Source organism: Hemitrygon akajei, chromosome 28 (genome assembly GCF_048418815.1).
Source record: "Hemitrygon akajei chromosome 28, sHemAka1.3, whole genome shotgun sequence".
Lineage (NCBI taxonomy): Eukaryota > Metazoa > Chordata > Chondrichthyes > Myliobatiformes > Dasyatidae > Hemitrygon > Hemitrygon akajei.
In genome coordinates this window covers 353,795-381,525 of record NC_133151.1, presented here as the reverse complement: position 1 = coordinate 381,525, position 27,731 = coordinate 353,795, and the positions used below count along the sequence as shown (strand labels likewise).

General features: G+C 45.3%; 1 protein-coding gene across 1 annotated transcript; it reads right to left on the bottom strand.

The window, feature by feature from the left end:
• Positions 1–1,483: 1,483 nt before the first annotated feature.
• On the bottom strand, positions 1,484–27,671 carry LOC140717614 (uncharacterized). Its single transcript, XM_073031190.1, has 10 exons — positions 27,593–27,671; positions 26,541–26,591; positions 26,250–26,339; positions 21,053–21,088; positions 18,989–19,033; positions 12,936–13,133; positions 11,921–11,987; positions 6,070–6,243; positions 4,138–4,215; positions 1,484–1,704 (listed from the first exon to the last, which is right to left on the bottom strand). The coding sequence occupies exons 3-10, from the start codon at positions 26,313–26,315 to the stop codon at positions 1,502–1,504; spliced, it is 867 nt and encodes a 288-aa protein (XP_072887291.1). The 5' UTR covers positions 26,316–26,339; positions 26,541–26,591; positions 27,593–27,671; the 3' UTR covers positions 1,484–1,501.
• Between the last annotated feature and the right edge of the window lie 60 nt (positions 27,672–27,731).

Below are 27,731 nucleotides of genomic sequence, written 5' to 3'. Positions count from 1 at the left end.
CGCTACCTGAAGGATCGAGTAAAGTTGGTGTCGTCGGCGGTAATACAGGATCGACCTTATTTAATCTTCATTCAAGGAATTAGTAACCTGCATCTGAGATAGCTCCTGCATTGTGAAAGCAGAAAGAGCTGGCAGCAGCGTTATTCGCCAAGAGCCGTTCGCTGGGAGCCGCTTTTATTTTCTTTGTCGTAAATCCTTCGGGCAAGGCATACTTCGGCTGGGATCAGCAGTAACGTCACATTGTCGAGGAATTTGATACTTCAGGAAATGACTGTGTAAATCATTTGGACTTTTGCATTTACCACTTTTAAGAACTGTGTTCGCATTTATCGCTCCAAGGACTGTTCGAGTTGCCGTATAGCCGTTAACTTCCGGTTAAGTTAGTCGTTTGTTTACTTTTGGTTTTTTTATTGAACAGTGTTTAATAAATATTTTATTTGTTTATAAAAAACCTGTCTCAATTCTATATTCATTGTTGCTGTATCATAAAATAATATAAAGCATTTCTGGTTTTGCACTTTTTAAAATCTATTCAATATATGTATACTGTAATTGATTTACTTTTTTCTATATTGCATTGAACTGCTGCTGCTAAGTTAACAAATTTCACGTCACATGCCAGAGATAATAAAGCTGATTCTGATTTATATACTGTATACCTCTGGCAGGTGTCCCTCAGCCTCCTCTGCTCCAAGACAGTCATTGTCTATCCAGTTCCTCCTTATACCCCAATGATCAGTTCTCAGTATTATTTTTATTTGCAGTTCGTCCTCTTTTGCCATTTTGGTGTTTCTATGTCTTTGCCTTTTTTTGTATAGATATTTGTAAAATTCAATTGTATTTCTTTTTCTCTATAAATGCTTCTAAGAAAATAAATTTTAAGGTAGTATATGGTAACATTAATTGATAATATATTTACTTTGAACTTGAATGTTGACAACACCTGCTGCCCTGTCCTTATGAATGCTGTTGGTCACTTCTTCAAATAACTTTGAACATCTTTGTTTATAAACAAGATGGGGTAAGAATTGTCAGGAATAATCCAATCATAGTCTGTTTGATTCCCGATTGGTTGAGGAAAGATGGGCTGTTACGCGAGTTGAGGGGTTGAGTACCCAGCGATTGGAGCAAGGGGTGGGACTTTGGAAGTCATGTGACAAATGCATCCTGCCAGAAATTGGCAGCACTTTGCTCAAATTGGTGCTCAGCTGTCAGAGATAAGCTGGTGCCACCCTCCCTTCTGCCAGCTCCTCATCAAGTGGGGCCCAGAGAACACTTTCAACAGTGCCACAAGAACTGCAGAAAGTTAAGTTCTGCCTTATGCTGAAACTCAGATATCTTACCAAAACCATTTAAATAACTCTGTGGATAATGTTCACTTTAAAAGGCTGCTCATGTTATTTGCCCAGAGGAAATAATCAATTGAAAATGACCAAACTGCCACCGATCCTCCACCCCACACCCACTGCTTCAAGACAAGTGATAAAAATGTAAGTCTTTATTAATTAATCCAGGAAGATGGTCCTTTTGAATTCTTGGCATTATAAGGCTCTGGCATCTGCATGGCACATTGTGATGGCAAACAACGGCCATCTTTTCCAGTGGGTCCTTGAAGACCTGGTGGCCCTGGAACACCTGGGATTCCTTGTTGGCCGGTGGGACCTGGTGGACCGATTTTACCATATCCTGGAAGTCCAGGTGGACCTGCGAGGGAAAGGCAAAAGATTGGACACTCTCATTGATTAATTCAAATTGGCACCATGAACTAGAGGAACAGTAATCCATAAACAACTAGTGATATCAGAGAGCAGAGGGCTGGATGCTGACAGTAATGGAAAGGTCTAATACCCCACTGTCTGAACCAGGCATATTTTCACATTGTGTGGGGCTGACAGTCAGAGGCTGACTGCTTCTGAGATATGAGGCGCTAGGGGTGGGAGATATGTAGTCTCAGGGTCAAACAGTCTGGTATTATTCATGAAGGTCTGCCCCAGGGAGTAGAAATGCACTGCCAGGGGAATTGTGGAGGCAGATTTCAGAGAGCATCCAACAGGCTAAGTAAAAGAAACAATAGAGTGGACTATCATCTAATGGGGAGAAGGCTCAATTATAGGTTGAATCTGTGGTAAAGGAGGCAAATGCAATGTTGGCATTAATTTCAAGGGGGGAGATAGAATATATAAGCAAGGAGATAATGCTAAGCCTTTATAAGATACTAGTCAGGCCGCACTTGGCGTATTGTCAACAATTTTGGGCCGGGTATCTCAGAAAGGATATGTTGTCATTGGAGAGATTCCACAGGGGGTTCATGAGGATGATTCTGAGAATGATGGAGTTAACATGTATGGAGCATTTGTCGGCTTTGAGCTTGTACCTAGAGCATCAAAGGATGAAGGTAGAGCAGTAGATGTAGTGTAAATGGATTTCAGCAAGGCATTTGATAAGGTACCACATGTAAGGCTTATTGAGAAAGTAAGGAGGCATGGGATACAAGGGGACCTTGCTTTGTGGATCCAGAATTGGCTTGCTCACAGAAGGCCATATTCTGTGGTTGTAGACAGGTCATATTCTGCATGCAGGTCGGTGACCAGTGGTGTGCCTCAGGGATCTGTTCTGGGACCCCTTCTCTTCATGATTTTCATAAACGATCTGGATGAGGAACTGATGACACAATGGTTGGGGGTGTTGTGAATAGTGTGGAGGGCTGTCAGAGGTTACAGCGGGAATTGATAGGATGCAAAACTGGGCTGCAAAGTGGCTGATGGAGTTCAGCCCAGATAAGTGTGAGGTGGTTCATTTTGGTAGCTCAAATATGATGCAGAATGTAGTATTAATGGCAATACTCTTGGCAGTGTGGAGGTTCAGAGGGATCTTGGGGTCCGGGTCCATAGAACATTCAAAGTTGCTGCTCAGTTTGATGCAAACACAAGGAAATCTACAGATGCTGGAGATTCAAGCAACACACACAAAATGCAGTCCTGACGAAGGGTCTCGGCCCGAAACGTTGACTGTACTTCTTCCTATAGATGCTGCCTGGTCTGCTGCGTTCCATCAGCATTTTGTGTGTGTTGCTCAGGTTGACTCTGTGGTTAAGAAGGCATACAATGCATTGGCTTTCATCGCCTGTGGGATTGAGTTTAAGAGCTGAGAGGTAATGTTACAGCCATATAGGACCCTGGTCAGGCCCCACTTGGAGTACTGTGCTCATTTTTCGTCACCTTACTACAGGAAGGATGTGGAAACCATAGAAAGGGTGCAGAGCAGATTTACAAGGATTTTGCCTGGATTGGGGAGCATGTCTTATACAGGTTGAGTGAACATGGCCTTTTCTCCTCCGAGTAGCAGAGGATGAGAGGTGTATAAGATGATGAGAGGCATTGATTGTGTGGATAGTCAGTGGCTTTTTCCCAGGGCTGAAAGTCCTGACACGAGAGGGCACAGTTTTAAGGTGCTTGGAAATAGGTACAGAGGAGATGTTAGGGGTAAGGTTTTTATGCAGAGAGTGGTGAGTGTGTGGAATGGGCTGCCAGCGATGATGGTGGAGGCAGATACAATAGGGGGTTTTTTTTAAAAGAGACTCATGGAGCTTAGAAAAATAGAGGGGTATGGGTAAAGTTATGTAATTTCTAAGTACATTTTCAACACAGCATTGTGGGCCAAAGAGACTGTATTGTGCTGTAGGTTTTCTATGTTTCTATATGGCGAGAAGGCAGGTGTATGGGGTTGAGTGGGATCCAGGATCAGTTATGATGGAATGGCAGAGAAGCATTCTCTACTATGTCTTATGGTCTAAAAATAAGTGTTATGCATAGTGCTGGTGGTGGGGCAAGATGGATCAGTCTCTGACTGAACTGGCTGAATGGCATTCTGCTGTGCCCCAATTCATTGAAGTGTGGTTAATTACTCCAATGACAATGCCTACTGGGACATACTGGTCCTGTTTCCCTCCATCTGATGTCAGTACAGACACACCAGTCCTTCTGAAGATGCCTGTAGTCCTCCATATGACTCCCTCATCTCTGCTAATTGCCATGGGCAGATGCTGTGAAGAAGCATGTGAATCCAGGTGCCCCCCACTCAGACTGCATTGCTGGGGTAAGGCATGTTTACAGACAGATTAGCAGAAGAATAACTCACCTTGTGGCCCAGGTGAACCAGGATCTCCCATGTGACCCACACCTTTATCGCCTTTATCTCCTTTTAGGCCAATTGGTCCTAATGAGAAGTAAAAACATTAAACGTTTAATAAAGAGTCACCTTTAAATAATCCAAACAGATTCAATAGAAGTGAATAATTTAAGTTACATACAACACACCAACTGGGACTAGATTAGGTCATGAGTTCTGGAAACCAGCTCCATCATTCAATGACATCATGGCTGATCTCCATATTCCCAACCATTCCCCAGGAACCTTTCAGTAGCTTGCATTTAGTAAGAAATTATTAACCGTTCTTTCAACATTGCCAGGACAGGGACAGTGCAAGTTGGGTACAGGTTACATCCTTCTTCACTGTCTCATCACATTCCAAGGCACGGACAGAGTAAGTGGAGAGGTCACATGACATTTTTCCAGTACACACTACCAGGACAGGGTCGGCATAGTCTGAGCAATTCCACATGCTGGTGATCTATCAGTGAGTGCAGCTCAGTCTATTGGAGATAGAGCTGGGGCAAGGCAGAGAAAGAAGGGGAGACAACCTTTGCTAGTGGCGTGGGGAAGAGGATGGTCTTTTGTCCAGTGCTAAGATTGGTAGCTGTGTAGAGGGGGCTTTTGGGGCAGGTGAAGAAGCTGGTTGGTAGCAGGGCTGAGCTGTGCCAATTCTACAGGTAGGTTCCATTGCTGTTTTCAAGTCAAACACAAAGTAACTCCCTCTCCTGAATTATATTGATTAGCTACACCACCTTGCTGAAGGGAGCTTGTTTTAAACCCTTCCAGCTGTCCTTTGGTGAAAGACATCTCTCACATGTAAAGTACAGGAGTACATTAATATCTTCAGCCTTCTCTCCATTCCACACACTCCTGCTCCCCACTTCCATATTTTGTTGTTAACAGGGTTAGGACCCCTTACTCAGCTTGGACCCTCCCACAGATAATGGCCATTCCACTGGCTGTGTCAGCAATTCACCTCAGAAATGAGTTTAATTTGACAGAAGTTGATGGGGTGGTTAAGATGTCATATGATGTGTTGGCTTTCATTTGTTGGGGGATTGAGTTCAAGAGCCATGAGGTAATGTTGCAGCTCTATAAACCCTGGTTAGACCACAATTGGAATATTGTGTTCAGATCTGGTCACCTCATTATAGGAAGGATATGCAAGCTTTTGCTGTGGAGATTCACCAGGATGCTGCCTGGATAAGAGACAATGTCTTATGAAGATAGGTTGAGCAAGCTGGAGTTATTATCTTTGGAGTGAAGGAGGATGAAAGGCAACTTGACAGAGATGTACAAGATGATCAGAGGCATAAATCGAGTGCAGACATTGCAAGGAGACAGAGCACATTAGAAGGAGATGTCCTACCATTTGAGCTGACAGTGCCACTGACCTTGTCCTATGCCAGAAGCAATAGGCAGAGAAGTTGAGCCAGAGGCCAATGATGGAGGGAGGACTGTCTGGGGGAACAGAAAATCCAAACATGGCGAAGCAACCTGAGCCTGAACCCTCAACTCCCCACCAGTCAGGCACCATGAACTCACTCAAGTAGTCACAGAGGCCCTTCGGCCCACTGAGCATACCAAACCTCAAGTACCCATTGACAATTTTATTCCTGATATTTTCTCACCAACTTCCCCCAGCCACCCACTTCCTAAAACTCATTGACATACCAGAGACAATTTACGATGGCCAATTAGCAGACAAACTGCTCAGCTTTAGCAGCTGGTAGAGAACGCAGAGAGTGCCTGGTGCAGGTGTCTACAAACAGTGAAACAGTCTCCATAAGGACTGCACTGGAGGTCGGGATCAAATCTGAGACGCTGGAGCTGGGGGACTGCACCAATCTGCAGCTGCTCACTTAAGCGTTAATGCAGCCGCTCTTCCCAAACCTACACAGTGGCTTTGCCCCATACCTTTGGGTCCTGGTAATCCTGGCCGTCCATCTCTGCCCATCTGTCCTGGCAATCCAGGTTGTCCTGGCTGCCCTGGATGCCCGGGGGGTCCGACTTTGCCGGGGGGTCCTGGCCTTCCAGGGCTGGCATCGTCTGACGAAGAACGGAAGCTCGCCATGTAGTAAGTCATTCTCTCTGCAAAATAGAGAACGGGCATTGAATGAACTACAGTTTCCTATTCAATATTCACTCCAGGAACGTCTAATCCCCACCAGCAAATGATGGAAACAAAATTGTAGAGTCATACTGTAGGGAAACAGGCCCTTCAGCCCATCGAGTCCGCACTGGCCATTGATCACTCTAATTCTATTTTCTTTCTCCACAGCTCATTTCAGATTCTACCACATACCGAGGGCAATTCAGACAGGTTAATTGGCCTCATGGCAGGTCTTTGGGATGTCGGGTGGGGGGCGTGGCCAGGTGGAGAGTGTGGTCATTTAGGGGAGCCTCAGGCAGTCGCAGGGTGAATGTGCAGACTCCATGTAGACAGCACATCCTGCTCATTGGAGCTGTGAGGCAGCATGGTAATGTAGTGGTTAGCACAACGCTTCATAGTACCAATGATGCAGGTTCAATTCCCGCTGCTGTCTATAAGGAGTTTGTATGTTCTCCCCGTGACCACCCCATAGATTTCCTCTGGGTGTTCTGGCTTCCTTTCACAGTCCAAAGACTATCGGTTGGTAGGTTAATTGGTTATTGTAAATTGTCCTGTGATCAGGCCAGGGTTAAATCAGGGTTGCTGAGCTTGAAGGGCTGGAAGGGCCTACTCCACACTCAATGTCAATTTATAAATACAAATGTTGGCAGAGTTAAGGTGGGCTGCGAGACTAATGGGAAGACTGTTATGCGTGCCTTTACTGAGCACCTCCTCTGCTTAAAGAACAGCTGGTGCTGAAAGTGGCAGGCAGCATAAAATGGGAAGCCAACACAAAGTTAGCGAACTTCAGCTCAGCTGTACTGCACGATATGTAGGGCTTCAAAGGTGGATTGGTTTCAGTTGAGTGACTGCAGCATTTTAACCACACACTGATATAAAATATATTGCTCAGCATGGCTGAGGGATCAAGACAACAATGACTGGAGATCAGAATCAGGGTTATTATCACTGACTTATGTTATAAAATTTGTTGTTTTGTGGCAGCAGTACAGTGTGATTCTAAAATGTACAATAAATTATAATAAGAAATATATCTAATAATAATAAAGATAAATAAGTGGTGAAAAAAGAGAGCAAAAGTAGTAAGGTGGGCATCATGGGTTCATTGTCCATTCAGAAATCTGATGGCCGAGGGGGAGAAACTGTTCCTAAAACAATGAGTGTGTACCTTCAAGCTCCTGTACTTCCTCTCTGATGGTAGTAATGAGAACAGAGTATGTCCTGGGTATCGAGGGTGATGGATGCTACTTTTTGAAGATGTCCTCAATGTATGTTAGTGCCCATGATGAAGTTGGCTGAAAATACAACCTCTGCAGCATTTTCTGGTCCTGGGCAGTGGCCCTTCCATATTGTGAGTAGTTTTGGTCACGTAATTACTGGAAGGGTATTAATAAGGTTGAAAGAGTGCAGAGAAGGTTTACAAGGATGTTGCCAGGACTTGAGAAACTGAGTTACAGAGAAAGGTTAAATAGGTTAAGACTTTATTCCCTGGAGCATAGAAGAATGAGAGGAGATTTGATAGAGGTATATAAAATTATGATGGGTATAGATAGAGTGAATGCAAGCAGGCTTTTTCCACTGAGGCTGGGGGGCGGGAACCAGAGGACATGGGTTAAGAATGAAGGGGGAAAAGTTTAAAGGGAACATTAGGGGGAGCTTCTTCAAACAGAGAGTGGTGGGAGTGTGGAATGAGCTGCCAGATGAAGTGGTAAATGTGGGCTCACTTTTAACATTTAAGAAAAACTGGACAGGTACATGGATGAGAGGGGTATGGAGGGATATGGTCCAGGTGCAGGTCAGTGGGACTAGGCAGAAAAATGGTTTGGCACAGCCAAGAAGGGCCGAAGGGCCTGTTTCTGTACTGTAATGTTCTATGGTTCTATACCAGATGGTGATGCAACTACACCAGATGAAATGACTGACAAAACTAGCTGAACTTGTTCTGCAGAAATGCCAGCAGCTGCTAGACCAGTATCACTTACCTGTGCATAATGAACGGTGAGTCTTCATTTCAACAATGTTTAATGCAAGGTAAATGATGCATACATTAAAAATAATTTTTTCAGTAAAGTGACACACTTTCCCATTTCATTAGTGGTTCCTTCAATCCACAGACTGGATTGGGAAGGCTGCTCCCATCTGCTCATTCTACACCCACAATATTGCTACCCAGAAGAAGCCAAAGGGTGAGCCGGCTTCACAGAGCAGCCCAGGATTGACAGGAGGAGCTATCTGGGCTGGAGCTGGAGAAGGGAATGAGCTGTGTGAGAGATGTTGTGGGAGGTGAGTTTGTGCTCTTGAATGAGGTGTGTTAATGGGCTGAACCTACACTCTGGGAGACCTCTCTGGGTTGGAGTGGACAACAGAACAAGAATTTGCTGCTACCCAGGCCGCTCCAGCAGTATTTCACTTCCAGACAGGAGCTGAGCCAGCAATAAAGCCCAACTCACAGGGATTGGTCGCCTGCACAACTTGAGCAATGTGAGTGGTGATGGGCTGGAGTGTGGAAAACCATGTCTCTGGGGAGACACCTAGATTGGAATCGTGTCTATTGAAAGCATTGTTCTGCCTATAAGTGGCATCTCTCGTAAAGCCACCAAGCTGTTCCCTGATGGGTTTGGTGAGGTTTACAAGAATGATCCTAGGAATGAAAGGGTTAACGTATGAGGAGCATTTGATGGCTCTGTCCTTGAAACCGACTGAATATTCAAACAAACACACACAAAATGTTGGAGGAACTCAGCAGGCCAGGCAGCATCTATGGAAAAAAGTACAGTCGATGTTTCGGGCCGAGACCCTTCTGGAGAAAAAAAATCTGAAGAGTAGATTTGAAAATTGGGGAGGAGGGGAGAGAGGAACGCCAAGCGATAGGTGAAACTTGGGGGGGGGGTGGATGAAGCAAAGAGCTAGGAAGTTGATTGGTGAAAGAGACAGAAGGGGTGGTGGGAGGAGCATGATTGTATAGGTAGTCAGAGGCCTTTTCTCAGGGCTGAAATGGCTGTCAAAAGATGGCACAGGTTTAAGGGGCTTGGGAGTAGGTACAGAGGAGATGTCAGCGGTAATTTTTTTATGCAGAGAGTAGTGAGTGCATGGAATGGGCTGCCAGCAACGGTGGTGGAGATGGATACGATAGGGTCTTTTAAGAGATTTTTGGACAGGTACATGGAGCTTAGAAAAATAGAGGGCTATGGGGAAGTGTAGTAATTTCTAAGGTAGGGACATGTTCGGTACAACTTTGTGGGCCGAAGGGCCTGTATTTTGCTGTAGGTTTTCTATATTAACATTCGGAGTGTTTCTATGAGATCCCCCTCATTCTCCTGAACTCCAGTGAATACAGCCCAAGAGCTGCCAGACATTCCTCATACAGTAACTCTTTCATTCCCGGAATCATTTTCATGAATATTCTCTGAATTCTCTCTAATGTCAGTATATCCTTTCTAAAATAAGGAGCTCAAAACTGCACACAATACTCCAAGTGTGGTCTCACGAGTGCCTTGTACAGCCTCAACATCACATCCCTGATCTTATATTCTATACATCTATAAATGAATGCCTACATTGCATTCGCCTTCTAACCGACTCAACCTGGAGGTTAACCTTTAGGGTATCTTACAGAAGGACTCCCAAGTCTCTTTGCATCTGTGCATTTTGAATTCTCTCCCCACCTAAATAATAGTCTGCCTGTTTATTTCTTCCACTGAAGTGCATGACCATACACTTTCCAATATTGTATTTCATTTGCCACTTCTTCATCCATTCCCCTAAACTATCCAAGTCTCTCTGCAGGCTCTCAATTTCCTCAACACTACCCACTCCTCCACCTATCTTTGTATCATCGGCAAATTTAGCCACAAATCCATTAAAACCTAGTCCAAATCATTAATATACATCGTAAAAAACAGCGGTCCCAGCACTGGCTCCTGTGGAGCTTCACTGGTAATCGGCAGCCAGCCAGAATAGGATCCTTTTATTCCCACTCTCTGTTTTCTGCTGACCAGCCAATGCTCCACACACACTAGTAACTTCCCTGTAATTCCATGGGCTCTTATCTTGCTAAGCAGCCTCTTGTGCGGCACCTTGTCAAAGACCTTCTGAAAATCCAAGTACACCACATCTACTGTATCTCCTTTGTCTACCCTGCTTGTAATTTCTTCAAAGAATTGCGGTAGGTTTTTCAGGCAGGACTATCTTGTCATGTGCCTCCATGTACTCTGTAATCTCATCCGACAATTCCAACAACTTCTCAACCAAATGTAGTTTCCTTTCTGCTACCTCCCACTCTTCTTAAATAGTGGAGTAACATTTGCAATTTTCCAGTCATCTGGTACAATGCTGGAATCTATCAATTCTTAAAAGATCATTGTTAATGCCTCTGCAATCTCCCCAGCTACTTCCTTCAGAACTCAAGGGTGCATTCCATCAGGTCCAGGAGATTTATCCACCCTCAGACAATAAAGCTTCCTGAGCACCTTCTCAGTCATAATTTTCACTGCACTTCACTGCATAATTTTCTCTTCCCTGAATGTCCGGTATACTGCAGACGTCTTCTGCTGTGAAGACTGTTGCAAAATGCATTCAGTTCCTTTGCCATCTCTGCATCTCTCATTACAATATCTCCAGCATTATTTTGTATTGGTCCTATATCTGCCCTCGACTCTCTTTTACCCTCTATATACTTAAAAAGGCCGGCTGGTGACGCAGTGGCATCAGCGCCGGACTGAGGGGCAGGAGGTCTTGAGTTCGAATCCAGCCGGCTCCCCTGCATGCTTTTCATCCGTGCTGGGTTAAGAGCAGGTGATCTTTGGGGAAAAAAAACTCACCCTGAAGAAGGCAATGGCAAACCACTGCTGTAACTTGCCTCGTACGCAATTTCCCACTACTTCAAGAGCGGTGTGGGAGGAAGTCGTCCGCTAACTGGAGAAATTGCAGATGCGACGTATCTTTTCTTTTCCTTATAGTTAAAAAAGCTTTTTGTATCTGCTTTGACATTAGTCTCCAGCTTTCTTTCATTATTCATGTTGTGTGGTGTATGTTAATAATATAGGACGTTTAGTGTATGTTGTGTGGTGTATGTTAATACATAGGACATGTTGAGTTTACAAAGAAGATAATATGAATTCATCCACCTTAATTTGTTTTTCAGTTTGGTCTTTGAAAATAAATTAAGGTGGATAAATCCCCAAGGCCTTATGTGATATCTCCCACAGTTATTGAAAGAGGGAAAACAGGAGAGAGCTGACAGAAATCTTTGTATCCTCATAAGCCACATGTGAGGTCAGGAGAATTGAAGCATAATTTTAAGTTGACTGGAGGAAAGTATAGGAGGTATGTCAGGGGGGTAAGTATTCTTACAAAGAGAGTGGTAAAGGCAAATACATTAAGAAACTGGGCACATGGATGATAGAAAAATGGAGGGCTATATCGGAGGTAAGGGTCAGATTGACCTTACAGTAGATTAAAAGGTTTGCATAATAATGTGTAACATATTCTATGTTACGTAGTATGTCCAAATATTCCTTTGCTTAAGAAGGGCAAAATAGATAATCCAGTAAATTATAGGCCAACATGACTGATGGGATTGCTCCTCTAGAAGCTGGCATGGACCTATTGGCCAAATAGCCTTGTGTTATTACAAACAAGTAAGAACATACTCACGGTCAAAGATTTTCATAACTTCCTGTCTGATTAACCTCTTGATCTCATCAAAGTTAACAGCTTCTCCCTGATGGAAGGAAAGTGACCATTGTGTTACTTTCAGCACATGGCCCTCGATTGATAATGTACCTGGCTAAGAGTCTCATGTTGAAAATGCCATGTGCTGCCTAACAGGATTGTTACATTGGTTAGAAAACCTGTGCGTACGGCTCTGCCACACATTACACAGACATTTTACAAAACACATTCTCTAACACCAGTGAGCTGAGCTTAGTCTTGAACATGGAAGTGGCCTGGCTGGTTCTTTGATCAGATAGAGATATAAACTATAGATAAACTTTGTGTTCGTTGCTTTAAACTATGTTGTGTTATCTATGATTTGGTGAGTCACTCAGTCCTCAGATATACAAAGACAGCTGTATAAGGTTATTGTAATGTGAGGCCTCGTATTCTCTTGCAGAGAACAATGTTCCCACAGATGGGAAAGGTGACACAGTACTGGTTGCTATAATGGATATGGTTTATTTGGATTATGTTGAGGCTTTTGGCAAGATTTCTTCCAGGATAGAACTCAGATGAGCAGGCATAATGTGGTGTCTGTGAGTTGTGGCAGCCTTAAACCTGCCAGCTTTTGGAAAGTCAAGTCCTAGTGTTCTGTCATGTTGTACACAATTTCAGAGCAGACACAAGCAGCTGTTTGTATGGTTCTCCCTGTGACACCTACAACCAAAAAGGTCGCTCCTGTTGGTTGCTGGTCCAAAGACCCAGCAGTCTTCTGGTAACCACAGCAAGGGAACCATGGTTCTATGGTAACCACTGGAAGGTAAACAGGGTATCTTAGGATGAGGACCTCTCAGGCAGCAGTGCCTTTGATCAGGACAGTTCCCTGAGGAATGGAGAGTTTCCAGTGATGCTGAGAACAACTGCATGGGATGCATGGTCCGGTGACACACAGTCGTGTCCTGAAAACAGCTTATCTACATTGATCACTGATGAGATGAGGAGCACTCCATACCGCAGACCCAGGTGTTCCTGGAATTCCAGCAGCACCGGCAGGTCCTGGCGGTCCAGGTAACCCTCGTTCTCCCCGAGCACCGGGGGTTCCGGGAGGTCCAGGTAGTCCCATTCCACCACTCTTGCCTGATCCAAAGGACACGCCAGGCATTCCTCTCTCACCCTGGGCTCCCTTCGCTCCTGGTCTTCCTGGTTCACCCTTTGGAAAGAAAGCAAAGAGAAGGGATTAGCAATTCATTCCCTAGTGAATTTCCCATCACTAGTGGGAGCAGTGTGTGGTAGCTACTGCTGTCTGTGAACGTGCATAGAACATAACAGTACAGGCCCTTCGGCCCACAATGTTGTGTTGACCTCTTAATCTAATCCTTCACTCCTACATAGATCCCTATTTTTCATTCATCCATGTGCCTAAGAACCTCTAACATACCCTTAATGTATCTGCCTCAACCACAACCCCTTCCATGTACCCACCACTTTGTGTATCTAAGCAACAGCACAACAGCTTGGTACAGTATCAGAGGACCCAGCACTTCGACTATATGATGAACGATACTTGTTTGGGTTGATACCAATCATCCCCCATAGGTCAGCAGATTTAAAGTAAGATTCTTCTTCCTATTTCTTAACAAAACCTGGAAATGGGAGTACCTGGACATCCCATTTCTTCTGAACAAATATTAGCTGCGATTGTGAAGCTGCTGAACAAGTTCACTGAACGAACAGGAGACAGAGGCCATCTGAAATTTCATTTCTGCTCCGCCTTTCAATATGATCATGGGTGATTATCCTAATTCTGTTCCTGCTTTTTCCCCATCTCCCTCAATCCCTCTAGCCCCAAGAATTATATCTAACTCCTTTAAATAAGATAAATATTTGATTTATTAGTCAATTCTACATCAAAACACACAGTGAAATGTGTTGTTTGCATCAAATCAAATCACCAGGGATTGCACTGGGGACAACCACAAGTGTTGTCGTGTTTCCATTGCCAACAGCTTTTTAACTCTAACCATATGTTGGAATGTGAGAGGAAATCGGAGCACCTGGAGGGAACCCAAATGGTCACAGGGGCAATGTACAAACTCCTTGGTGACAGCGACGGGAATTGAACCTCAATCTTCCAATCGGTGGTGATATAAGGCATTATGCTAACTGCCATGCTACAGGTCCAAAAAGCCATCACAAAGATTTCCTCCTCCACAGTATTATTGTTAACCTTCTTTGTGGATTAATTAGTCCTGTACCTATTGATTAAGTAATTCAGTCATTCATTTATTTTGTTTCTGGCAGTTCATGAACACCAGGAGATTATCCACTTCAGATGTCCTCTGAATTGAGTGACAAGTGAGGCTGCCTTGGTGTGGATGTTTAAGAGCTGTCCACGTTGGATGCACTGGGCAAGACTGTGACAGGAGGGCAGCCACTTTTCCCCTGGAGGGAGTTAATGGAACTGGTCTGGTTTTATGTCAGTCCAGCCCGTTTCATGGTCAACGTTAACACTGGTTTTCCATTCCAGCTTTTCACTGAAGACATGGAATCACATTTCCAATTGTTTAACGGGACTGCAATGTGCATCTCCTCTTTACTGCAGATCTCTGGATTATGGCCCAGGAATGTGACCACTCTGTCTGCAGGCCAGCCTAGGAGGGAGAGGTGGAGAACATGGTTCCTCCATGTCTCCCACAACAGTTGATTGTTTCTTAACACTTTCAGAACATTCTGAAATTTTGACAAACTTCTATAGATGTGTGGTGAGAGTATATGGACTGGCTGCATCACAGCCTGATGTGAAAACACCAATGTCCTTGAACGGAAAAAGTAGTGGATACAGGCCAATCTGTCAGGGGTAAAGCCCCCCCCCCCCCATCACCACTGAGCACATCTACATGGAGTGCTGTCGCAGCAAATGAACATCAATCATCAGGGACCCACACCACTCAGTCCATGCTCCATCAGGAAGGAGCTACAGGAGACTCAGGGCCCACCCCACCATGTTTAGGAAGAGTTATTACTCCTCAACCATCAGGCTTTTGAAACAAAGAGAATAACTTCACTCAGCGTTACTTTATTTTATTTTTTTTATTGATATACAGTGCAAAATAGGCCCTTCAGCCCATTGAACCATACTGCCTCACTTGCCCCATTTGCCCCATCACTGAACTGTTCCCACAGAACTGACTCACTTTCAAGTCAAGTCACTTTTATTGTCATTTCGACCATAACTGCTGGTACAGTACATAGTAAAAATGAGACAACGTTTTTCAGGACCATGGTGAACATGACACAGTACAAAAACTAGACTAAACTACGTAAAAAACAACACAGAGAAAACTACACTAGACTACAGACCTACACTGGACTGTGTAAAGTGCACAAAACAGTGCAGGCATTACAATAAATAATAAACAGGACAAGGTGTCAGTCCAGGCTCTGGGTATTGAGGAGTCTGATAGTTTGGGGGAAGAAACTGTTACATAGTCTGGTTGTGAGAGCCCAAATGCTTCAAAACCTTTTCCCAGATGGCAGGAGGGAGAAGAGATTGTATGAGGGGTGCATGGGGTCCTTCATAATGCTGTTTCCTTTGTGGATGCAGCGTGTAGTGTAAATGCCCGTGATGGCGGAAAGAGAGACCCCGATGATCTCAGCTGACCTCACTATCTGCTGCAGGGTCTTGAATCCAAGATGGTTAAATTTTTGAACCAGGCAGTGATGCAGCTGCTCAGGATGCTCAAAGTGCTCTCCCTGTAGAATGTGATGAGGATGGAGGGTGGGAGATGGACTATCCTCAGACTTCCCAAAAGTAGAGATGCTGCTGGGCTTTCTTTGCTATGGAGCTGGTGTTGAGGGACCAGGTGAGATTCTCCGCCAGGTGAACACCAAGAAATTTGGTGCTCTTAACAATTTCTACCGAAGAACCGTCGATATTCAGCAGGGAGTGGTCGCTCCGTGCCCTCCTGAAGTCAACAACCAGCTCTTTTGTTTTGATCACATTCAGAGACAGGTTGTTGGCTCTGCACCAGTCCGTTAGCTGCTGCACCTCCTCTCTGTAAGCTGACTCGTCGTTCTTGCTGATGAGACCCACCACGGTCATGTCATCGGCGAACTTGATGATGTGGTTCGAGCTGTGTGTTGCAGCACAGTCATGGGTCAGCAGAGTGAACAGCAGTGGACTGAGCACACAGCCCTGGGGGGCCTTCGTGCTCAGTGTGATGGTGTTGGAGATGCTGCTCCTGATCCGGACTGACTGAGGTCTCCCAGTCAGGAAGTCTAAGATCCAGTTGCAGAGTGAGGTGTTCAGGCCTAGTAGGCTCAGCTTCCCAATCAGTTTCTGAGGGATGATTGTGTTGAATGCTGAACTGAAGTCTATGAACAGCATCCGAACGTATGTGTCTTTTTTGTCCAGGTGGGTTAGGGCCAGGTGGAGGGTGATAGCAATGGCGTCATCTATTGAGCGGTTGGGATGGTACGCAAACTGCAGGGGGTCCAGTGAGGGAGGCAGCAGGGTCTTGATGTGCCTCATGATGAGCCTCTCAAAACACTTCATGATGATGGATGTAAGTGCAGCAGGACGGTAGTCATTTAGGCAGGACACTGAAGACTTCTTCAGCACAGGGCCAATGGTGGCGGCCTTGAAGCACGTTGGAACAGTGGCGCTGCTCAGGGAGATGTTGAAGATGTCAGTGAGAACATCTGCTAGCTGGTCTGCACATCCTCTGAGCATTCTACCAGGGATGTTGTCTGGTCCAGCAGCCTTTCGTGGGTTGACCTTGCACAGGGTTCTTCTCACATCGGCGACGGAGAGACACAGCACCCGGTCATTTGTAGGAGGGGTGGACTTCCTTGCCGCCACATCATTTTCCGCCTCAAAACCGGCGTAAAAGTTATTCAGCGCACCTGGGAGGGAGGCATCACCTGCATAGTCAGGTGATGTTGTCCTGTAGTTGGTGATATCCTGGATGTCCTTCCACATGCGCCGCGTGTCACCGCTGTCCTGGAAGTAACTGTGGATTAGCTGGGCATGTGCAGGCTTTGCCCCTCTGATGACCCGAGACAGTTTGGCCCTTGCTGTTGTTAGAGCTACTTTGTCGCCTGCTCTGAAGGCGGAGTCGCAGGTCCTCAGCAGCGCACGCACCTCTGCGGTCACCCATGGCTTCTAGTTAGCGCGTATAGTGATGGTCTTGGACACAGTAACATCATCAATGCACTTGCTGATGTAGCTGGTCACTGATGTTGTGTACTCCTCTAAATTGGTAGAGTCGCCATCGGTTGCAGCCTCCCTGAACATGTGCCAGTCAGTGTGCTCAAAGCAGTCTTGAAGAGCAGAGATGGCTCCTGATGGCCAGGTTTTCACCTGCTTCTGAACTGCTCTGGAGCGCCTGATGAGCGGTCTGTATGCTGGGATTAGCATAACAGAGATGTGGTCTGAGTATCCGAGGTGGGGGCGTGGCTCTGCCTGGTACGCGTCGGGGATGATTGTATAAGTAAGGTCCAACGCATTCTCCCCTCTCGTTGCAAAGTCCACATACTGATGGAATTTGGGGAGCACCGACTTAAGGTTTATGCGGTTAAAATCACCGGCGACAATAAACAGTCCATCAGGGTGTGCATTCTGCAGTTCGCTAATAGCCCCGTACAATTCACAGAGCGCCTCCTTAGCAATAGCGCTGGGGGGAATGTAGACACCGGATACAAGAACAGAGTTGAATTCCCATGGCAAATAAGATGGTCTGCATCTGACAGCCACAAACTCCACTAGCAATGAGCAGTGTCTGGAAACCAGCACAGAGTTCTTACACCATTCCATGACGATGTAAATACACAAACCACCGCCGCGAGTCTTACTCCGCTGCATCCCTGTCCGCACGAAACAAGGCGAGCCTGTCTAGCTGAATAGCGGCGTCCAAAATTATTTCAGTGAGCCATGTTTCTGTGAAAACGTACACAGAGACTCTGTACTCCCGCTGAGTATTTTGTTGGAGTCGGATGTAGTCCGTTTTATTGTCCAGGGAGTGGACATTGGAGAACAGAATGGACGGGAGAGCCAGCTGGCTAGGGTTCGGTTTTTTGTCTGGAACGGACCCCTGCCCGCTTCCCTCGCTTCCGCTTCCTCGCACATCACTTACGACGTCTCCATCTCCGGCTACCAGCATCAGGCGAGTCCGAGGAATGTAGGCCCGTTCCCCTCAGCAAGCCGAGGTCGCGTACTTCAACCAGCAGATCTTTGTGAAGGTTTGTTTTTGGACGATCTCTGTATTGTTGTATCTGGCAATGGTAGATAGCCGCTCTGTTATCCATTGTGCCCTAATCGAAAATTGCGTATCAAACTTAAGTTAGAAAATTAAACTAACACCAGGTCTGAAAGGCTGCCATGCCGCACTGCCTCATGGGAAGGACTCTTCATCTCGTGTACTCAATATTTATTGCTTATTTCTTTATTATTATTATTTTTCCCTTTTGTATTTGCACATGTTGTGTATCTGTCCTGTTGGGAGTGGTCTTTCACTGATTCCACTGTATTTCTTGGATTTACTGCATCTGCCTACAAGAAAATGAATCTCAGGGTTGTATATGTTGACATATATTACTTTGAAATTTTGACCTTAAACAAGTTCCTTATTTCTCCAACAGATCTAGCCTGGGCACTGCTGGAGCCCCACTTGAAGCGCCACATGATTGCTCTGCTGAGGTCCTGCAATTGCCTCTCAGCACGGCCATTGTGTCTCAGACGACAGAGAGCTGGTGTTGGGCAGCAGCAAGTGGTGGCCTGTGAACTGGTGCATGGAAGCCCTACACTGTGGCGTATTGTTGACTGTGGAGAGCAAAATCTGGGTTACTACACTGTGTGGGTGGACAATGCTCACGTAGTGAGCTGCACAAACGTTGGGGCGGGGATGACATTACTCAGCCAGTGAAATGAATGCCTTCCTCAAATGAGTTATTAACATATGCTGGGTGTGTAACACCTTTACATATGTCATTGGTTCAGAGCAGAGTTGAGTTATCTCATTACATTAACCTCCCCTCAAACACCTTAAACATCATGTCATGTCTTACCTTTGCCCCTGGAGGCCCCACACTCCCAGGAACACCAGGTGATCCCTAAGGGAGAAGAACAGTGAATATTAGAGTTTGGAAATAAAGCACAAGATGTGATGGATAAAAGTCCATGAAGTGGAAAGGCCACTACTGCCAGTTCGTTTTGTGCTACCCACCACGAATGAGTCCAAGGAACTACAAGTCTGGCTTACCACATGGAATTTCAACATAGCAGCTGAAGAAGAGAGCAGGCTGAACAAGGGGAGGATTGTAAACCCTTGTCAAAGCAAGGAAGGGGCAAATCAAGGGTTGTAAAACAATGGTGAGGCAGAGGGACTTGAGGGGTGATACACCATCAATAACTCTCTGAGACGTGAGGCAAGATATCGGCTTTTATTGACTGGAAGAAAGAACAAGCAGTAGTTGACCACCATACTACATCCTGGAGACTGAGGGCAGGGCTCAGGCCTCAATCGCCTTTATACCAGGGTCTGTGGGAGCAGCCACGGTCAGTGAGAGGGGCCACAGGAGCAGTCAGCAGGGGGGGCGTGTCCAGACAGGTATATGTAGTTCACCACAAGGGGTTTCACTGAAGAGGAGAGAATTGCTCGTGTCACAGTGAAAGAAAGGTATTAGTGGGAAGGAGGGATTAAAAAAGGGGCTGTCACTCCTGAAAAGGGGAAGGACACATGAGAGCTACCTTCTAGTGACCACAGGCATTAACAATAAGAAATGGATCATTAAAAGTACAGTAATGGGTCTTCTTGGTGGCAAATGATTGAAAAACTACAAACTTTAAATCTCTGGTCAAAACATGGGGAGAGAAAGGGCAGTAGGTACGAGCCGTCAGCCTGGTGCGGGTGGGAACAGAGTCTCAGAGACAACGGACAGGGTGAATGAGTCTAGTTGCAGAGGCACTGGTGAGCAGAAGATAGTTTGGAAGGTAAATGGCAAATTGGTTTTTCTTACAAGATGGCTGTGAAGTCTAGGGTACTGGTGAGATCACACCTGGAATGAAGTGCAGTTTTAGTCCTGTTTTAAGGATTAAGTGTTAGAGGCAGTCTGAAGGAGACACATTGGGCTAATTCTGGGGATCAGAGGGCTGTCGTCTCAAAGGTAGCCGAAGGATTTAGATCTTTAGATCTTTACAATATTCTAAAGATGACGAAGGACAGATAATGAATTGATTTCAGTAGAGGAAAAGTCTCAGACAAAGGACATAGTTACAAGATTTAGGAGATGTTAAAACTGACTTGTCAAGGAACAAGTTCTTGCAGCATGTGGAGAATCTCTGGAATTCTCTCCCTTGGAGGGCTGCAAAGGCTGCATCATTCAGGGTATTTAAAGAGCAGGTAGTAAATGCATCTTAAAAGATTTGGGTATTTGGGCCACTGGAGGCAGGAGAAGAGATGAGGCCTGTCATAGTTGCATTGAATGGTGAGGCATGCCTGAGGGGTTGAGTGCCCTACTCCTAATCTCATTTTTTTTTCTATTCTTGTGCTCACTCGTGATGAATGAAATAAACCACATGTAGCAGTTTCCCCGTGAGGTGTCAAATGCAGAGAGCAGCCCCAATGCACAAAGTATCTGATCATGGTTGTAGAGACCTCAGGAATGAGACTAGTGAGATGGTTGTGTCAAAGAGGCTGGGCAGGGTGCAAGCATACAGGGTCTCTGGATATTTCCTTTCCTGTATCATCAATTTGAAAATCTACATGTGTGATTGCTAGAAAACTGGCTGTATAACAAAACCATAAAAGCTTTGACTTGGATTCCAAGAGAAATGCAGCCACAGTCCTGCTGGGATGTTGTATTTGAGGACAATCCTCCTATACTTCCTGATGTGGGCTCCTTACTGGAATGGGTTACATCTGGTACATTGGAGAGACTCAAGCAGGATACCTGTGGCTTTGCAGGTATCGGTTTTGCTGGAACCAGGAGCTGCTTCATATCCAGGAGAGTTTTGCTGGAACCAGGAGCTGCTTCACTGCTTCATATCCAGGAGAGTTTAGACCCCCAGCTTTCAGTTATTCTCTGGTAATGCCACTCTTGCCTGACGCTGGAATAATTTTGACAACATACCTCTTTTCCTATTGGACCATCACTGCCAGGCTCTCCCTGAAGGAATGGAAGAAGACACAGACAGCAGTCAGTAAGTGTCCCACAGTGTTCTGTTGCACACTTTACAGAAGATTCATCGACTAACCGTATAACTTTCCCTCTCATATCTGATGACTATAATTTACTCTATTGAAATGAAAGAACCACACTGGGCCTTAACTGCATTCACCCTCAGGCCTGGCACTCAGCCTCTTGCGTATAACCATATAACAATTACAGCACGGAAACAGGCCATCTTGGCACTTCTAGTCCATGCCGAACACTTACTCTCACCTAATCCCACTGACCTGCACTCAGCCCATAACCCTCCACTCCTTTCCTGTCCATATACCTATCCAATTTTACTTTAAATGACAATACTGAACCTGCCTTTACCACTTCTACTGGAAGCTCGTTCCACACAGCTATCACTCTCTGATAAAAGAAATTCCCCCTCGTGTTACCTTTAAACTTTTGCCCCCTCTCAACTCATGCCCTCTTGTTTGAATCTCCCCTACTCTCAATGGAAAAAGCCTATCAACGTCAACTCTATCTGACCCCCACATAATTTTAAATACCTCTATTTCCCCCCTCAACCTTCTACGCTCGAAAGAATAAAGACCTAACTTGTTCAACCTTTCTCTGTAACTTAGGTGCTGAAACCCAGGTAACATTCTAGTAAATCTCCTCTGTACTCTCTCTATTTGGTTGACATCTTTCCTATAATTCAGTGACCAGAACTGTACACAATACTCCAAATAGGCCTTACCAATGCAGTGTACAATTTTAACATTACATCCCAACTCCCATGCTCAATGCTCTGATTTATAAAGGTCAGCATACCAAAAACTTTCTTCACCAACCTATCCACGAGATTCCACCTTCAGGGAACTATGCACCATTATTCCTAGATCACTCTGTTCTACTGCATTCTTCAATGCCCTACCATTTACCATGTATGTCCTATTTGGATTATTCCTACCAAAATGTAGCACCTCACACTTATCAGCATTAAACTCCATCTGCCATCGTTCAGCCCACTCTTCTAACTGGCCTAAATCTCTCTGCAAACTTTGAAAACCTATTTCATTATCCACAACGCCACCTATCTTAGTGTCATCTGCATACTTACTAATCCAATTTACCATGCCATCATCCAGATTATTAATATATACGACAAACAACACTGGACCCAGTACAGATCCCTGAGGAACACCACTAGTCACCAGCCTCCAACCTGACAAACAGTTATCCACCACTACTCTCTGGCATCTCCCATCCAGCCACTGTTGAATCCATTTTACTACTTCAATATTAATACCTAACAATTGAACCTTCCTAACTAACCTTCCATGCGGAACCTTGTCAAAGGCCTTACTGAAGTCCATATAGACAACATCCACCACTTTACCCTCGTCAACTTTCCAAGTAACCTCTTCAAAAAATTCAATAAGATTTGTCAAACATGATATTCCACACACAAATCCATGTTGACTGTTCCTAATCAGACCCTGTCTATCCAGATAATTATATATACCATCTCTAAGAATATTTTCCATTAATTTACCCACCACTGACATCAAACTTACAGGCCTATAATTGCTAGGTTTACTCTTAGAACCCTTAAACATTGGAACAACATGAGCAATATGGCAATCTTCCGGCACCATCCCCGTTTCTAATGACATTTGAAATATTTCTGTCAGAGCCCCTGCTATTTCTACACTAACTTCCCTCAGGGTCCTAGGGAATATCCTGTCAGGACCCGGAGGTTTATCCACTTTTATATTCCTTAAAAGCACCAGTACTTCCTCCTCTTTAATCATCATAGTTTCCAAAGCTTCCCTACTTGTTTCTCTTACCTTACACAATTCAATCTCCTTCTCCTTAGTGAATACCGAAGAAAAGAAATTGTTCAAAATCTCCCCCATCTCTCTTGGCTCTACACGTAGCTGTCCACTCTGATTCTCTAAGGGACCAATTTTATCCCTCACTATCCTTTTGCTATTAATATAACTGTAGAAACCCTTTGGATTTATTTTCACCTTACTTGCCAAAACAACCTCGTATCTTCTTTAGCTTTTCTAATTTCTTTCTTAAGATTCTTTTTACATTCTTTATATTCCTCGAGCATCTCATTTACTCCATTCTGCCTATATTTATTGTAGGTATCTCTCTTCTTCCAAACCAAGTTTCCAATATCCCTTGAAAACCATGGCTCTCTCAAACTTTTAACCTTTCCTTTCAACCTAACAGGAACATAAAGATTCTGTACCCTCAAAATTTCACCTTTAAATGACCTCCATTTCTCTATTGCATCCTTCCCATAAAACAATTGTCCCAATCCACTCCTTCTAAATCCTTTCGCATCTCTTCAAAGTTAGCGTAGCAGGCAGCCCGTGCAGTGAGCCGTATAGATGAGCTGGTACAAGCCTCCATGTCACCTCCTTGCTGGGACCCGCCTTGTCCGCAATGTGGACATGGGCACCAGTGGTATCTGGTGCACAGTATCCAGTGCAATCACCAGTCCAGGCTGATTGCTGGGAATGGGACACAAAGGCATGGGGTCTTTGTCTAGATAGTGTACTATCTAGACTTGAGGAGCTAATGGATTGGGGAAGAATGAAGTTCAAGACCAAGAAGTCAAAGAGCTTTGTTCTTAGGAGAGGAAAGCTGGTTGACTTTTATTTCACCCTTTGTGGAGAGGAGATTCCATCCATTCAGGACCAACCAGTTAAGAGCCTCGGGCGATGGTACACAGAGGAGCTGAGAGACACCAAGAGGGTTCAAGAGACAGGAGAACAGATCAGCAAAAGTCTGGTGTCTGTCGACAAGTGTGGCTTGCCTGGCAAGTTGAAGTTGTGGTGCTTGCAGTATGGACTGATGCCACGGATAATGTGGCCACTGACTGTCTATGAAGTGGCAATGTCCCATGTTGAGGCAATGGAACAGAAGATCAACAAGTATATGAAGAAGTGGCTTGGAGAACCAAGCAGCCTCACTAATGTTGCATTCCACAGTAGCCAGACAAAACTTACCATCCCAGTGCAATCCCATGTTGAAGAGATCAAGGTAGCCAAGGTAGGATCATTCCTGATGCTTCGAGACTCAAAAGACCCTGTCATCAAGAACACCCAGCCAGATGTGAGATCAGGCAGGAAGTGGTCAGCCTGGGCAGCAGTTGATGAGGCAGAGTCTAGATTGCAGCACAAGGAGATGGCTGGGGCTACCCAGCTCGGCTGCCAGGGACTTGGATGGACAACCCACAAGTGGTAGTCATCTTCTACAGGTAAGCAGCGTCGTGAGCTTGTAATACAAGAAATATGAAGTAGAAGAGGAGAAGAGGTTAGCTAAAGCAGCTGGCCTGACCAAACAAGGGGCTTGGACAAGGTTGAACAAGTTAGGTCTTTATTCCTTGGAACATGGAAGGTTGAGAGGGGACTTGATAGAGGTATTTAAAATTATGAGGGGGATAGATAGAGTTGACGTTGATAAGCTTTTTCCATTGAGAGTGGGGGAGATTCAAACAAGAGGACATGAGTTGAGAATTAGAGGACAAAAGTTTAGGGGTAACACGAGGGGGAATTTCTGTACTCAGAGAGTGAAGCTGTGTGGAATGAGCTTCCAGTAGAAGTGGTAGAGGCAGGTTCAGTACTGTCATTTAAAGTAAAATTGGATAGGTATATGGACAGGAAAGGAATGGAGGGTTATGGGCTGAGTGCAGGCCAGTGGGACGAGGTGAGAGTAAGCGTTTGACATGGACTAGAAGGGCCGAGATGGCCTGTTTCCGTGCTGTAATTGTTATATGGTTATTGGACCTGGTGGGAAAGTGTTGAACAACGACATCTATCTTGGAATGTTCTGTGACAGATGGAACCGCTCTGCATTTCTTTTCTATACAGAGCAGTGTATGACCTGCTCCCAACACCTGGTATGAAGATAAGACAGACAGGTGTGCTGCTTATGGTGAGAAGGGAACACTTAAACATATTTTGAGTGCATGCAGAGGCATGGACACTTGGAGACATAACAACGTTCTCAAAGTTGTAACAGAAGCGGTTGAGCAGAGAGTACTGCAGCACAACTTATCTCATGCCCCATGCTGCACAAAACATCGCATATCATTTGTGAAAGAAGGCTCCAAGTCAAGGGTGTACAGCGCAGGCCCACGATCAAGCATACTTTCTTCAGCCAGTGATTGATGTGTCAAGGCCGACCTGGACGGGAAAGGCAGTTTCCCAGAGCAAATAGTTTTCACCATATTGCGTCCCAAGATAATTGTCTGGTCTGACACCAGTAAAGAAGTGGTTATTGGTGAACTCACAGTCCCCTGGGAAGACAACATCGATGAAGCCCATGAGCGCAAGTTAACCAAGTATGCAGAATTAAGATCAGAGTGCAGAGACGGAGGGTGGAAGGTCTCATGCTATCCATTCGAAGTAGGTTTCTGTGGCTTTACTTTGCGTTCACTTTCCAGAAGTGGCTGCGTGACCTTGGCTTCACTGGAAGAGAGATCAAGTCAACCAGCAGGGCTGTAGCTGAGGCAGCAGAGACAGGATCATCATGGGTGTGGAACAAGTACTTCCAGAGGGGCAGATAGTCGGACAGTGTATCGATCTTTTGTAAACTCTTCAGTAGCTGCATAGATACCTGAAGAGTAGACTATCTGTTGGATGGAAGCGACCAACAACTCTGATAGAGGCAGATGCCAAGTTTTTAAGCTCATCAGTGGGAGGTGGTGCTTTAGCACTGCTGGCCCACCACCTCGAAGGAGTCTTGATCACAAATGGGCCGAAACTCCTGAAGACAGGTGGCAAATCAACTGATGATCCCACTGATGATAGCACAGGATAGCTAACATCTTAGTCCACGTGTATTTTCAATTCTAATTCTTAGTGTGAACTAGTTAAGACTCTTCTATCTCCACCATGACTTCATCTCACTAATCTTTGCCAACATAAATACTATGCAGCTATAATCCTACATCCCAAAGGTAACTAAATCAGGAGAAGGCCCAGACCTGACCAGGGTCATACTAGATGTGGCAAGTTCTCCATACAAAAGCTCACCCATCACCCTGTGATAATGCTGTCCACCCGATCTCCATGCTGTCCCGATATGGATATGGAGTGCTGATGAGTGGCAGCAGGGAGGTGGTGCAACAGTGGAGAATACTCACCATTAACCCTGGTGATCCAGGGGGACCAGGGGATCCAGCCATGCCGGGAAGACCTCTTTCTCCCATCGGCCCTCGATCACCCTTTGTTCCCTATAAAAGAGCAAATTTGGAAGCATAAACAGTCAGAGGAGGAAAGATGTGAGCAACGCTGTGGAATGTGAAAGTTCAGGAGGGCAGTTCCAGGAGAAATGAGGCACAGACAGAGGTAAGGGTGGAAACAGAGGGTGTGGGAGAGAGAGGGAGAGGGGTGTTTTAATGACTGGGGTGCATGGGTCTCTTGTCTCAACTCACCACTCCTGGTGGTCCTGCTGGGCCTGGGCTTCCTGGAATTCCAGCCGTGCCCTGAGAAGAAGGAAGAAAGTTGTCATCAACTCATTCACTGGCTTGCAGCCTGCTATAAAATATGCAGGATCCTGCCTATTCATTGACTCTTGGCTGCTCCCACGGATAGAGGATCCTGCTATTCATTGGCTGAGAGCCTGCTTTGAGTGGTACCTTTCACCTGAGAGTAGCAGTGGCAGCTTCACGATGTTTCACAATTGCCCACAGCCCACACACCAAGGATAGAGGAGCTAGAAGTTCAACAGACCTCTGGGCATGGTGAATGTCAAGTCCAGTCAACTTTTATTGTCATTTCGACCATAACTGCTGGTACAGTGCATAGTAAAAATGAGACAACGTTTTTCAGGACCATGGTTTACATGACACGGTACAAAAAACTAGACTGAACTACGTAATAAAAAAAAACCACAGAGAAAGCTATACTACAGTCCTACACTGGACTGCATAAAGTGCACAAAAACAGAATGTGGGCAATGATCTGGTCACCGTGGTGGGGCCTTGTAGATTGGAGGGGGTGCACTAGTGGGAAATGATCTTTCGTGCTCTTACACCAAAAAGACTGTCTTATTTTGGGGTGGTCCTGGATCTTTCTAGGAATCCATTCAAACAGTAGTGTACAACGTGCTCTCCGAAACAAATGAACATTTAACCAGAGGGAACTGGATAACTCACAGGAGAGGAAAATAATGCTGGCTATGGGGAAAGAGTGGGAATAACTGGAAAAGTCTTTGTGAGATCCAGCATCTTAGCGGCTTGAATGAGTCCTTCAGTGCTCAATAATTCAGGTTCCAATTGTTATGTGAGATACGTGTGACCAGTCCTGGGGTCACTGTGACATCTTAGAGCTTTCTCAGGACAGAAGGCAAGAGGCTGTTTCTTCTTTCTCAGGCCTCTCAGAGTACAGCAGGTAAGGGTTGGGCTTAAGGTAAAAGGAGGGGTGGCAGCTTCCCTGTTTTACCAGGCTCCTCATAGGGGTGAAAAGAACCACTAATAATACTCACAATGTGCCCAGGAAGTCCTGGTGGTCCTACAGGCCCTGGTGGACCAGGCTCTCCCTACAAACAAACACAGATCCACTTGATTAGATGCTTGCACTTCTGAACTCCATGTTCCCATGTCGCATTGGCAGTTATGTCAGAC